At 40.0% G+C, this 12,584-nt stretch overlaps 1 protein-coding gene across 1 annotated transcript; it reads right to left on the reverse strand.

The window, feature by feature from the left end:
- Positions 1–4,083: 4,083 nt before the first annotated feature.
- Positions 4,084–5,127, reverse strand: LOC308641154 (olfactory receptor 5B3-like; the record flags this gene model as incomplete). Its single annotated transcript, XM_081279464.1, has 1 exon — positions 4,084–5,127. The coding sequence occupies one exon, from the start codon at positions 5,125–5,127 to the stop codon at positions 4,084–4,086; it is 1,044 nt and encodes a 347-aa protein (XP_081135590.1).
- Positions 5,128–12,584: the final 7,457 nt, after the last annotated feature.

Genomic DNA, 12,584 nt, shown 5'->3' on the forward strand with positions numbered 1-12,584 from the left:
GAGTAAGGTGGTATCTCACTGTGATTTTGGACTTGTATTTCCCTGATAGCTACTTATGTTGAGCATATTTTATGCACCTACTGATCATTTGTCTTCTCATGAGAAGGTTGTAGTTAATTTTTTTACCCACTTTTTAATTGGATTGTTTTCTTGCTATTGAATTACATTATTAAAGTATACTTTCAGCCCTATGTAGATGTGGGTTCCATATCTACAGATTTAAAAAACTGGATCAAAAATATTTGGAAAAATGTCAAAGATGGCATACAAGGAGCACCCAGGACCCACTGGCATCTCTACAAGAAAGACCTAAAACAGCTGAAATGTAGCTGCTCATTGAGATGAGTGACCATGGGAGAAGGTTGGGGTTCAATGGTGGACAGAGAGAGACTTTGGACAAACCCAGAGATGTGAATAATGGAGCAGAGAGGGATAGAGAATGCCTGTTAAGAAATGCCTCCATCTCAACTAGCTTGGCAAGAATAATTTAAGGCTCCCTAACATCAATTTTGTTGTAATATCAGTGGCATTATCCTCTGTGTTGATTGGATAGGTTACGGCCATCATTTGATATCACATTCTAATTACATGTATTTCTTTTAAGGTTTCAATGCCACAAATGAATTTATTATTTCTATATTTTTTCTTCTTGCTTATTTTTATACCCTTCCCACTTATGAGTTTCATCCTCTGCTTGCATTATATGCTTCTGTTTCTGTTCACCCCTTCATTTTCTCTTCTTTTTTTCTTATGTTCCTTTTCACAGTCTCTGTATTTAATACTAGCTTTATTTTCTTTAATTTCTGTTTTTTTCAGGCTCTTCTAGAGATTTACTCCCCCTTTTCACTTTTGGAATACAAGAATTGTAGAGAATGTTTTTAATAATTGCCACAGTCTGGCTGGGCACAAATAACCGGGAGGTCACGAGCCACTTGTAGATTCAAGCAGGAACAAACTTTATTTCCGAACCCACTTGGACTCTCCAGGAACCCCACGAGACCTCAACCGGAACTCAAGGGGAACTCCATGAGAACTCAACCATCACCATCCTAATGGCTCGCTGGTGCCACCTCTCAACCACTCCCCCTGGCACAACGCCAGGCACCATCCCGACTCGGCTGTAGCTCTCAACAAATAATTTTAAAAGATTTATTCGTATGGCTTTGCTGTGAGTGGTTGTTGTTACTGGTGATTCTTGTCACAAAGTGCTGCTAGGTGCTAGGGACTGAACACAGTGCCACAATCATTTTGATTGGCATTTTGACACTTAGAGATACCCCCATCCCTGGGCACATATTAAAGAAAAAACAACCACTAAAAGTTCCTTGTAAAACAATGGAAGAAATATGTATGCCAGAAGATGCACAAATATCAACATAAACATCGGCAACATGAGAAAGCAAGGCAATAAGACACCCTCAAAAGTTCATTACAATTCAATAACTGATTCCACACTCATCAAAGTGGAGGAAGGTCTGGATAAAGAATTCAAAGAGCCAGAGTTAAAACGATCAATGAAACAAAAGATGATCTGAGGAAGAAAAAAAGGAGAAAAGGTAGGCTACGAAGAGCACTTCAATAGAGAGACAGAGATTCTGAACACGTGTTGTATGTACAGAATGGAGTTTTATTCTGTCGTGGAGAAGGACAAAATTATATCATTTGCAGGAAAATGGATGTAATTGAAGCTTAAAGCTAAATCATCTTAAAGCTAAAAGAGCCAGACTCAGAAAGTCAAGAGTTGTATGTGTTCTTTCATACCGGGAAGCTAGAGAGAAAAAAGGTATCTCGTGAAAATAGGAGGGAAACAAGGTAAAGAAACAGCTCAGGAGGAAGGAAGGGCAAATTACATCATGTGCATGTGCAAATATGCCTCAATGGCGTTCACTATTCCAAATGATTTTTATGCATCAATAAATGTGACCATTGCTAAGCTGCTCCTATCCCCGGCTGTTTTGTTCTACCAGTTGGCAGCTGTGAGTGATCTTTGTTTGCCTAGGTTCAAAGTCAAAAAATATGTGATGATTCACTGGAAATGGGATTTCTAGGAAATCCCTGGGTTCAAAAGTGGAGAGTTCCAGCATGGAGTGAGAATGCAGATAAAAGTATTTTGGCAAAGCAGAAAATAAGCTGTACTTTCTGAAGCACAAACATATCTACCTAAAAGGTCTAGATTACAGATGATCACTGTGGTCATCAATGAATCAAAATTCAATGTATTGATACAGCTTGACTCGAACCTGATTATTTTACTCATTCATTTAACAAATATTGAGAATATTTAATACACATTTTAAAGAAACTATGTAAATCAGCTTTTTATGACTGTGACAAAAATACCTGAGAAAAGCAACTTAAAAGAGAAAAGATTGATTTTGGATCATGCTTTTGGATCATGGTGGGCCAGCTCCACTGCTCGGGGCCTAAGGTGAGGCTGACCATCACAGCAGAGGGTGCAGCGAGGAAAAAACTGCTCAGTGCATGACAATCAGAACGCAGAGAGAAAGAAGAGGTCCAAGGTGCATAGTCCCCAGTTGCATGGCCCCAAGGAACCTCTTCTTCAAATGAGGTTCCACCTCTACTGTTTTCAAACCCTCCCAATGGATTAACTCACTGGTGAAGGTAGCTCCCTCATCCTTCACTTTCCAAAAGCCCCACCTCCGAATGTTGCTGCATTGGGGACCAAGCCTTTAACACACAAGCCTCTGGGAAACATGTTGGATCCAAACAGTAACAGGTGCTGTTACAGAATTGTGTAAGCAAAACAGATGAATTATCAGTCACAGTGGCTCACATCTGTAATCCCAGTGGCTAGGGAGGCTGACAAAGGATATCATAAATTCAAAGCCAGCCTCAGCACCTTAGAGAGGCCCTAAGCAATTCAGCAACTCAGTGAGACCCTGTCTCTAAATAAAATACCAAATGGGCTGGGGATGGGGCTCTGTGCTTAAGCATCCCTGGGTTCAATCCCTGGTGCCAAAACAAACAAACAAACAAACAAAAACAGATGAATTGACTGCTCTCACAGAGTTGCATTTCTAACTGGAGATGATAAATAACAAACAAATGAAAGAATAAATACCCAATAGGAAAGTGTGGTGTGGACTAGGAAGAATAATGCAGGAATAAGGCAGAGACCCAAATGTAGTGAAGGGAACTTCTACACAGTGGGAGGAGCAAGCCCAAGTGCCCCGAGGTGGGAGTATGCCAGGGGTAGTGGAGAAATATCAAGGAGACCCTGTAAATGACCTGGGGACAAGGACTGGGAGTGACAGGCAATGATGTGACTCCACTAAATTCAGAGTTAATGAGCAACACCCCAAAGCTCATACAGAGAGAAAAAGATCAAACATTATCAATATCAGTGCATTTATAAAATAATGTGGATGTTGGGAGTCATATATATAAATTTTAAATACTTGTATTTTTTTCTTCACTTTTATATCTGATTATTTTATCCTTTTGAAAGGTGTAATGCAAAAATATAGGTTCTATAAGATGACTCAGCCAAGGCAGAAATATTAATTCATTTAAGATATTTTAGCTCTGTGTCTCTCAATAACATATGCCAATAAGATGAGCACATATTTACATTGAAACAGTTACTCAACTAATCAAAAAAGTAACACTAGTCATAAATTGATATTTCAATATCCCAACTATTTAAATTATTCGAAGTAAACACTAGCAACCAGTTACCTCTAGACAAAGTCCACTCTCGTGTATTTGCCAACATGAATTGCATGACGCACTTGTGCTATTGGGTTGTTTTGCCCCGTTTTATACGTATTTTAGTAGCCGCATATGACAGAGGAGATGCATATGGAAAGTAAATAAGTCAACTCGCCATAATCATCATTTTTAACAAGCATAACAAAAACATTGTATATTTCCTTTTAGCCAACCTCATTCAGGTATTATATTTCCAACATTTGTTTCCTTTCTCTTAAAAACAAATGTTTGAGAGTGAAGGGTATCAGATCTGGAATTCAACATGAGTGTGGGTCTTACAACCTCACTGGGTGCCTGGAGAACATCAGAGAGGAATGGAGCTAGATTACCATGCATGCTACCAGGTTCAGCTCACAGTCCTAGGGAATATTTCAACTTCTCCACGACCTTCTTGAATGCACTCTTCACTTCTTTGTTCCTGAGGCTGTAGACCACAGGGTTCAACATGGGGATGACCATGGTATAAAACACAGATACGATTTTGTCTGTGTCCAAGGAGTGACTGGAGCTGGGCTGCAAGTACATGAAGACAAGAGTCCCATAGAAGATGGAGACTGCAGTGAAGTGAGAGGCACAGGTGGACAGAGCCTTCTGGTATCCTGCACCTGAGCGCATCTTTAGGATGGTGAGAAAAATGAACATGTAAGATATCAAGATAACAAGGAGAGCAGAACAGATCACCAGGCTGGCTGCATAAACAAGAACCATCTCACAAACATGTCTATCAGAGCAAGAGAGAACCATGACTGCTGGAACATCACAGAAAAAATCATGGACCACATTGGACTTACAGAAGGAGAGACTGAATGTGTCCCCAGTGTGGATGGAGGCATTCAGGAAACCTCCAAGGTAGCAGCCTGTGGTGAGACAAGCACATACACCTGTTGTCATGGTGGTGGTGTAGTGCAGGGGCTTGCACACTGCAGCATAGCGGTCATAGGCCATCGAGGCCAAGAGGAAATTTTCTGCAGTAGCAAAGGCAGCAAACAAGAACATCTGAGCAGCACACGCATTGTAGGAGATAACTGTGTCTCCTAGAAGGAGCCCAGCCAAGACCGTGGGAGTGACAGCTGAAGAATAGCAGATGTCCACCAGAGACAGGTTACCCAGGAAAAAGTACATGGGAGTGTGGAGACGGGAGTCCAGGAGGATCAACAGGATCATCCCCAGGTTCCCAGACACATTGATGAGGTAGATGAGGGTGAACATGATAAAGAGGGCCTCTTGTAGTCCTGGGGCATTGGTGAGTCCTAGGAGGATGAACTCTGTCACTTCTGTCCTGTTCTCCATCAGAGTTGTGTGAGAATCAGGGGACACCCTGTAGCAAGTAGAATGAAGGAACAGAGCATAAAATGCAGTAGAGATTTCAGTGAGATTGACATGTTTTTGTACCATAGGAATTACACATCACGATAATATTTTTTACAGTATTCTCCATATCTAAAGCATGAGGCTTACCATTAAATTTATTAGTTGTTTTAAAATATATTATGCGTATTCACTATCTATAGAGCTTCAAGATGTTGAACGAAGTGTCACCAGAAATCATCTCTCCATTTAAAAAATCTTATATATGTGGAAACTGAAATTTTGAAAATTCAATGAATTAGCCAACATGACAATTCTGGAATTATTAAATTAACCAATTTATCTTTTCCTGTCCTAGTAAATTCATAGACTGCTGTGCAGCTAATGTTGCCAGGAATTACTCTAGATACTTTCACATCTATATTCCCTGGTTTCTCCACAAGTTTATTAAGTTGAATAGTTGTTACTTTCATTTAGATTGTGACACACCAGAGGTTGAGTAATACATTCATGTTTACAGAAGTATTAACTGGTAAACCAAGCTTTAGTCTCTGACAGAATGGTTATCCAGTTCATTGATCTAAAATTAAGTTGCAATTTACAATTATTCAATGTTTCCATTGGTCCAAGCTTAGAATTTGGAATGTCACAGTGAATAAGCTGAGAGATGTATGTAGTGGAGTGATGAGAAATCTGGGGCCACAGAGGTGTGTATAAGCAGCATAGATGATTCTGGCAGGAGAGAACACAGCATCAGGTACAGAACCTGGGCTCTGGACAGAGGCACATGTCCCACCTACATTTAAAAGCTCAGAATCCTGTTACTAACCTAACTTCCCTGAGCCAGTTTTTTTTTTTTAATTTACTACAATAACAAAAACAGCAAAAAAGATAATTAGTCCTCCTTCAAGATGTTATTGTGAGACAATCCATTTTTTTCTTAAATGAGTGAAATGTGATGTGTTTGGCACAGCTGTCCAGCTGCTAGCTGTACTGTTCTTGTGCAGAAGGAACACTGGCCTGTATGTGGTTTGAGAAATGAGGGTGGCAACACATGGAGCTTCAGCTTTGGATGCAGTCTGAAGTCTCAAAACCTCCCTCTTTGGCTTTCACACACTAGTCACATGGATTTTATGTAACAGGCACTCCCTTGGTGGTCTGGCGTTCTGATTGGCTGCTCTGTTGATTCCATGTGAGCTGTTCTTTTTCCTAATGTTTTCCTTGAAATCTGTATTCCAGCCTGAGTTGAGTCTTTCTCACTTCTGCCATGTCATGATTAAATTGCACATTTTGAGAGTCAAAAATTCATAGTTTTTGGATTACCTTTAGCCTGAAGTCCTGTTTTGGTGGAAAGTCTATGCTTGAAAATTTTTCTTTGAATGTTTCATAAAATAGCAACAGTACTTTTAAATCTTTTTACTTGAATTTTGAGCCTTTAGAAGTATCTCCATCTTTGGGGCTGGGGATGTGGCTCAAGCGGTAGCGCGCTCGCCTGGCATGCGTGCGGCCCTGGTTCGATCCTCAGCACCACATACCAACAAAGATGTTGTGCCCGCCAAAAACTAAAAAATAAATATTAAAAAATTCTCTCTCTCTCTCTTTAAAAAAAAGAGAAGTATCTCCATCTTCTGCCAACTTCTATTTCCTATTATTCTCCTCCTGCTTCATTTACAACTACGCCTGACAAACCTAGACCATAAGGACTGATGTTTGCCAAACCACTTCTAGTATCACAACATATGTAAAGAGCTTTGTGTATAAATACGCATGTGACTCTGTGTGTGTGTGTGTGTGTGTGTGTGTGTGTGTGTGTAAAGTAGGCATTTTTATAATTTATTATTTGCCAATGAAGGCAATGGATTATTTATGAATTCTATATGATATTCTATAATTTCAAAGCTAGTCTGAAGAAGATTCAAGATTTGATATTTAAACCCTGTTTCATTCCTAATCAGAAGCCATTGCTTTTTCCCACATCACTGTCTACATGGGCAGATAGGCCAATAATATAAAGATCAGATTATGGGATTTGGGGGGATGTTAAAATGAAATTCTAATCTTACTAAAAGTCTTACAATTTTTATCTTGGAGGTTTTCCTCGACCATGGTTGCAGATTCCTATCAAATCTTCAGGACAGAAGAAGACCTGCATATATGAAAAAAATTAACACTGATGACCAAAGATGCCCAGTTAGTTTAAGGAAAGGTCATTTTACTCTGTTTATTTGTTAACTTCAATGAGAGGCTATCTGGTGGTAAACAAATTCAAAGGCCCACCTAACCAAAGCCTCATCTATATAATTTGTTAATACTTTTAGATGGCAGGATGCTAATGTTTCATTAATCTCATTAAACTCTCTAGTAATGGAATTTTAATATATATAATATTTTCACTAAAGTGCTTTAGAAAAACATTCAAAAACCCTTATCTTTGTGCTCAAAAAACTCAGGATTTATGTTATTATTACTTTTGTATGGACTATAGTTTTCACTAAAAGTATATATTGAATATAGAAGCTTACCTCGATCCTTGAATATGAGTGGCAGTCAATTCTGAATAGTGTGTTTGAAATCAGAAATTCTTCCTTTGAGTAATGCATAGATACTGTTGGAGAAGCTCTATTGCAAATAGCAATCAAAAGGTTCCAAAGTTCTTTGAGATAGCAAAAAAACAGGAAAAAGACATACGTATGGTTTCAGGCCATTGATTTACCACACATTCTCTGTGTGTTCTTAGAGGACTCAATTGCTTTCTCCTTATTTGTAAAATAAAGATTTTAAAATGATATTTCCCACATAGTCCACAGAGTTGTGTTTGTAAGTAGCAAATAAAGGAAAGTACACAAAACAACTTGCTAACAGGTTGCTATTTTGAGGTCACTCAGTGCAATTTTTATTTTGGACATTTTCTCTGATGATGTGGCAGATTCCCACTGAATCTTCAGGTCAAAAGAAGACCTTCCTGCACTAACAAATATTAACATTCATATGAATAAGTGATGACCAAAGCTGACCAGTGTGCAGTCTGGTACTTTTAACATGAAGTCACCAGGGTTCCTGCTGGACTTCAGAGGGCAATGCTCCTGACCCAGAGGGGAATTACAGAGATCTGAGCTCCCTGGGGGTGTTCCCCAGGAGGCATTCTCATCCCACTTTCCTCAGGAAGAAGCAATTACACTTCCTGTGGGGACTCAGCTGGATATTTTGAGTGTACCCATATCTATTTATGTCACTTGTCATTTCTTTTTTCACTTCTAATTAATGTGCAATTTACAAATAGTAATGTGTGCATCGTTATGTACATGGCTCTACAATATAGTCCAATGCATATCAATGTTACCACTACCCTGATTCCTTTTGTAATAAATTTTTCTCAAGATTATTTGTGGTCACACCTATTTCCCACCCATGTACTTTGGATAATGATGTCCATCACATTCTACCATCCTCGCTAACCCCCTGCCCCCTCCCTTCCCCTCCCACCCCTCTGCTCTATCTAGAATTTATCTATTCCTCCCATGTTCCCCCTCCCTACCCCATTATGAGTCAATCACCTTATATCAGAGACAACATTCTTCCGAAACATTTGTGAGGCAAATAGAGAGCCTACATCTTTGGAGCAAATTTTTACCCCTCACAATCAGATAGAGCTCTAATCTCTAGGGTATATAAAGAACTCAAAAAGCTAAACACCAAAATAATAATAATAATAATAAATAACCTAATCAAATGGGCCAAGGACCTGAACAGACGGTTCTCAGAAAAGGATATACAATCAATCAACAAATATATTTAAAAAATTCATCATCTCTAGCAATAGAGAAATGCAAATCAAAACCACTCTAAGATTTCATCTCACCCCAGTCAGAATGGCAGCTCTTATGAAGACAAACAACAATAAATGTAGGTGAGGACGTGGGGAAAAAGGTACACTCATACACTATTGGTGGGACTGCATATTGGTGCAGCCAATATGGGAAGCATTATGGAGATTCCTTGGAAAACTGGGAATGGAACCACCATTTGATCTCTCTCCTGAGTCTATATCCAAAGGACTTAAAAGTAGCATACTACCGGGCCATAGCCACATCATGTTTATAGCAGCACAATAGCTAGACTGTGGAACCAACCTAGATGTCCTTCAGTGGATGAATGAATAAAAGAAAATGTGGCATATATACACAAAGGTGGGTTTTCTTCATCTGAGCCTCTTCTCACTATTTCCACGTCACACTCTACTTCCTTATTGGTCACAGGGAATTCTTGGGGAGGGGAGGAGTCTTAGTTTGTACCCTTCTAGTAATGACAGCAGCTGAGCTGTGGTTCTTCAGTCTCCCCTTGGTGGTTAACATTCCCCCTTTCCTCTCTGCAATGCAGGTGTTTTAAATGTCAAAGTCTCAAATGCTGAACCTCCTGGTTTTGCTTTGGTTTATCTTCACACCAACACTATTTATGGGGGTCATAATACAGTGGGGTGGTATGTCTAATTAAAATATAGAAATATAATCTTATAATCTTTCCTATTGTTGTCAAAGGCACTGAAAAAAACGAAAAGAAGTAAAATAAGTAAAAACCAGTTTCCACAAGTTGAGTTCCGCAGCTTACTTTTCAAAGTACTTATGGTGATGGCAGAAGGCAGACGAAACTGATTTGGAATGATGTGAAGGAGACTCCAGACAAAGAATTAGAGAGCTGCACTTTGCTGAGCCATGTGAATGGGAAATGTGCCTTGAACATGTGGAGGACAGTGACACATCTCTCCAACATAAAAACTCTCTCAGGTCTCACTTCCAACAACCCAGGAGAATGTCCTTGCTGGCAGTTCTTAGCATCCAGAGGTTAGTGTTTTCCATGCAGGACATAAGATAACTGAAGACATTCTTTTCCTTTATTAAAAAAGAATCTCTAGTGTTTTCTATTTGACAAGTTTTATGAGGAAGTGGTGAAAGTATTGTTTGGCATTCTTAAGTATTGGTAGCAAATCAAATCATATTGGACCTCATTTTTTTTTTTTTTTGTTTTTGTTTTTGGTACTGGGGATTGAACTCAGGGGCACTCGGCCACAGAGCCACATTACCAGTCTTATTTTATTTAGAGACAGGGTCTCACTGAGTTCTTAGCACCTCACTTTTGCTGAGGCTGGCTTTGAACTCATGATCCTCCTGCCTCAGCCTCCCCTGGTGCTGGGATTACAGTGTGCATCACCAAGACCAGCTGGACCTCATTTTTAATGGACATAATATATCAATAAGTGATTATAGAATATAAACTCAACAGAAATCTTTTTTTGGTACATTGATGTGTTCTGAGTGCATAGAACAGATTTAGTAGCACATAATTAATACTGTAAAGATTTATATGTATTTTTGTGCTGTCAGGATAAAGAGCACTCTACAAATGAAAATCAATAGGTCTGAGAATGTGTGCCCTCTTTGACCTTGCCAATTCCAGACCAGAGAATTTTCCTTAACAGAAGGAAGGAAGAAGTCAGGCATGGTGGATCACACCTGTAATCCCAGCGACTTGAGGAGGCTGGGACAGGAGGATCACAATTTCGACACCAGCTTCAGAAATTAGTGAGCCTGTTTTAGTCAGCTTTTTCGCCGCTGTGACTGAAGAACCCAACCAGCACAATTATAGAGGAGGAAGAGTTTATTTTAAGGCTTATAGTTTCAGAGGTCTTAGTCCATAGAAGGCAGGCTCCATTCCTCAGGGCTCTAGGTGTGGCTGAACATCATGGCGGGAGAGGGAAGCAGCTCATATCATGGTGATCAGGAAGCAGAGATGCAAATATATACAAATATATACACCAAAACCCCGCCCCAATTTCCACCTCCTCCAGCCACACCCTACCACTTTAGTTAATCCCATTAGGGATCAACTCACTAATTAGGCTAAGACTATAACCCAATCATTTCTCCTCCAAACCTTCTTGCATTGTCTCACATGTGAGCTTTCGGGGGATACCACATCTAAACCATAGCAGAGACTCTGGATTAAAATCAAAAATAAAAAGAGCTGGGGATGTAGCTCAGTGGTAGAGCACTCCTGGGTTTAATCTACTACAAAAAAAAAAAAAAAAAAACAACAGAAGATGGGTGGAAGGGATGAAAGAACAAAGAAAAAATAGTGAAGAAAAGAAGGCACAAAAAACTAAACTTTAGAAGTTCACCAGGCTTAAGTCAAGGATCCAATTTCAGTATGATGAAATATTTCTTGTCATCAAAATGGAAAATTTATAGAAGATGTCACAATTTTATAGTACACAGATTTACATATTCACCTGAAAATACACTAAGTAGAGTGGGATATGAATTTTCATCTGCAGTTCCAGGGAATAAGACATATGCTACTATTTTTTTTTTTTTGTAAATCAGTGGTTCTCAGAGCATGGTCCCTGGACTGACAGCACCATCATCACCAGGAAACTCATTAGAAATGTAAATTCTGAGGTTCTTTCCAAGAAGAAACTGGGGCTGAGGCCCTACAGTCTGCATTTTAACAAGCTTCCTGGAAATTTTTTTTTTTCGGGGACGGGGTTGGTGGATGGGTCTCGCTATCTGCAGAGGATAGCCTTGAATTCTTGGGCTCCTGCCTCAACCTCCTGAGTACTGGGACTATGGGTGTGCACCAGTGCCTCCCCACAGCTACAATGCCAGGTGGTTACGATGCACTCTTCAGTTTGAGAACTACTATCTAAAACAGCTTTTCTCAACCAGAGGCAATTTTGCCTCCAGGGACATTGTCTTTATGTGGAGATAGATGTTCTCAGTGACCAAAAGGGGGATGGAGGATGCTATTGGCATCTAGTGGGTAGAGGTCAGGAATCCAGCTAGCATCCTACAATCAACAAATATTAGATAGTCCAAAATGTCCATTGTGCAAATGCAGAAAAACCCTGCTCTAAACTTGACTGTCCAGAAAGTCAAGTCAACTTGACTGCCCAGAAAATGAAATCTTAGCCATTATTTTGGAGATGGGTAGATCTGGGGTAGGGCTTCATCTCCAATGTCAAAGACTAATTTTGGGTTTAGGTATACCTGAGGGAATAAGTTCTTAATCCAGGTGATCACCCTCATTCCAGAACTCTCTTTGCTGCCTAGTGCGGGGTGGGTTGTTGTGGCGGGGGGGAGTGCTATTTCTCTTGAGGGGTGAGAAAGGAGACTCTCAGCAAACCTGTCCCAACCAAGAAGAATATCTCTCCTGTTGTTGCCACCCACAGGAACTCTCCCACAAGACAATTACCTGAACATCATAGAGTTCCGCCATCCTGTAGTAATGGGCCAAGGTCAAGAGAGATAGCAGGGATCTGTGCTGCCCTCCATTCCCCTCCACTCCTATCTCTTCTCAGTAAATGTCCACCTTCCTGGGTCTTGATCCGCCTTCCCATCTTCTACTTTCCCTCCCCATCATGAACCACTTTGCGCAAACTTGTATAATCAAGGGTAAAAATCGCTTTATTACTTGATGGTTTCAGTGGGTTTGGGAAACCACATTGGATAATTTTTCCTGGGGTGGGAGCTGGGAGAGGACAAGTTGAAGGA

The sequence above is a fragment of the Spermophilus citellus genome (genome assembly GCF_964194105.1).
Source record: "Spermophilus citellus genome assembly, chromosome: 2".
Taxonomy (NCBI): Eukaryota; Metazoa; Chordata; class Mammalia; order Rodentia; family Sciuridae; genus Spermophilus; species Spermophilus citellus.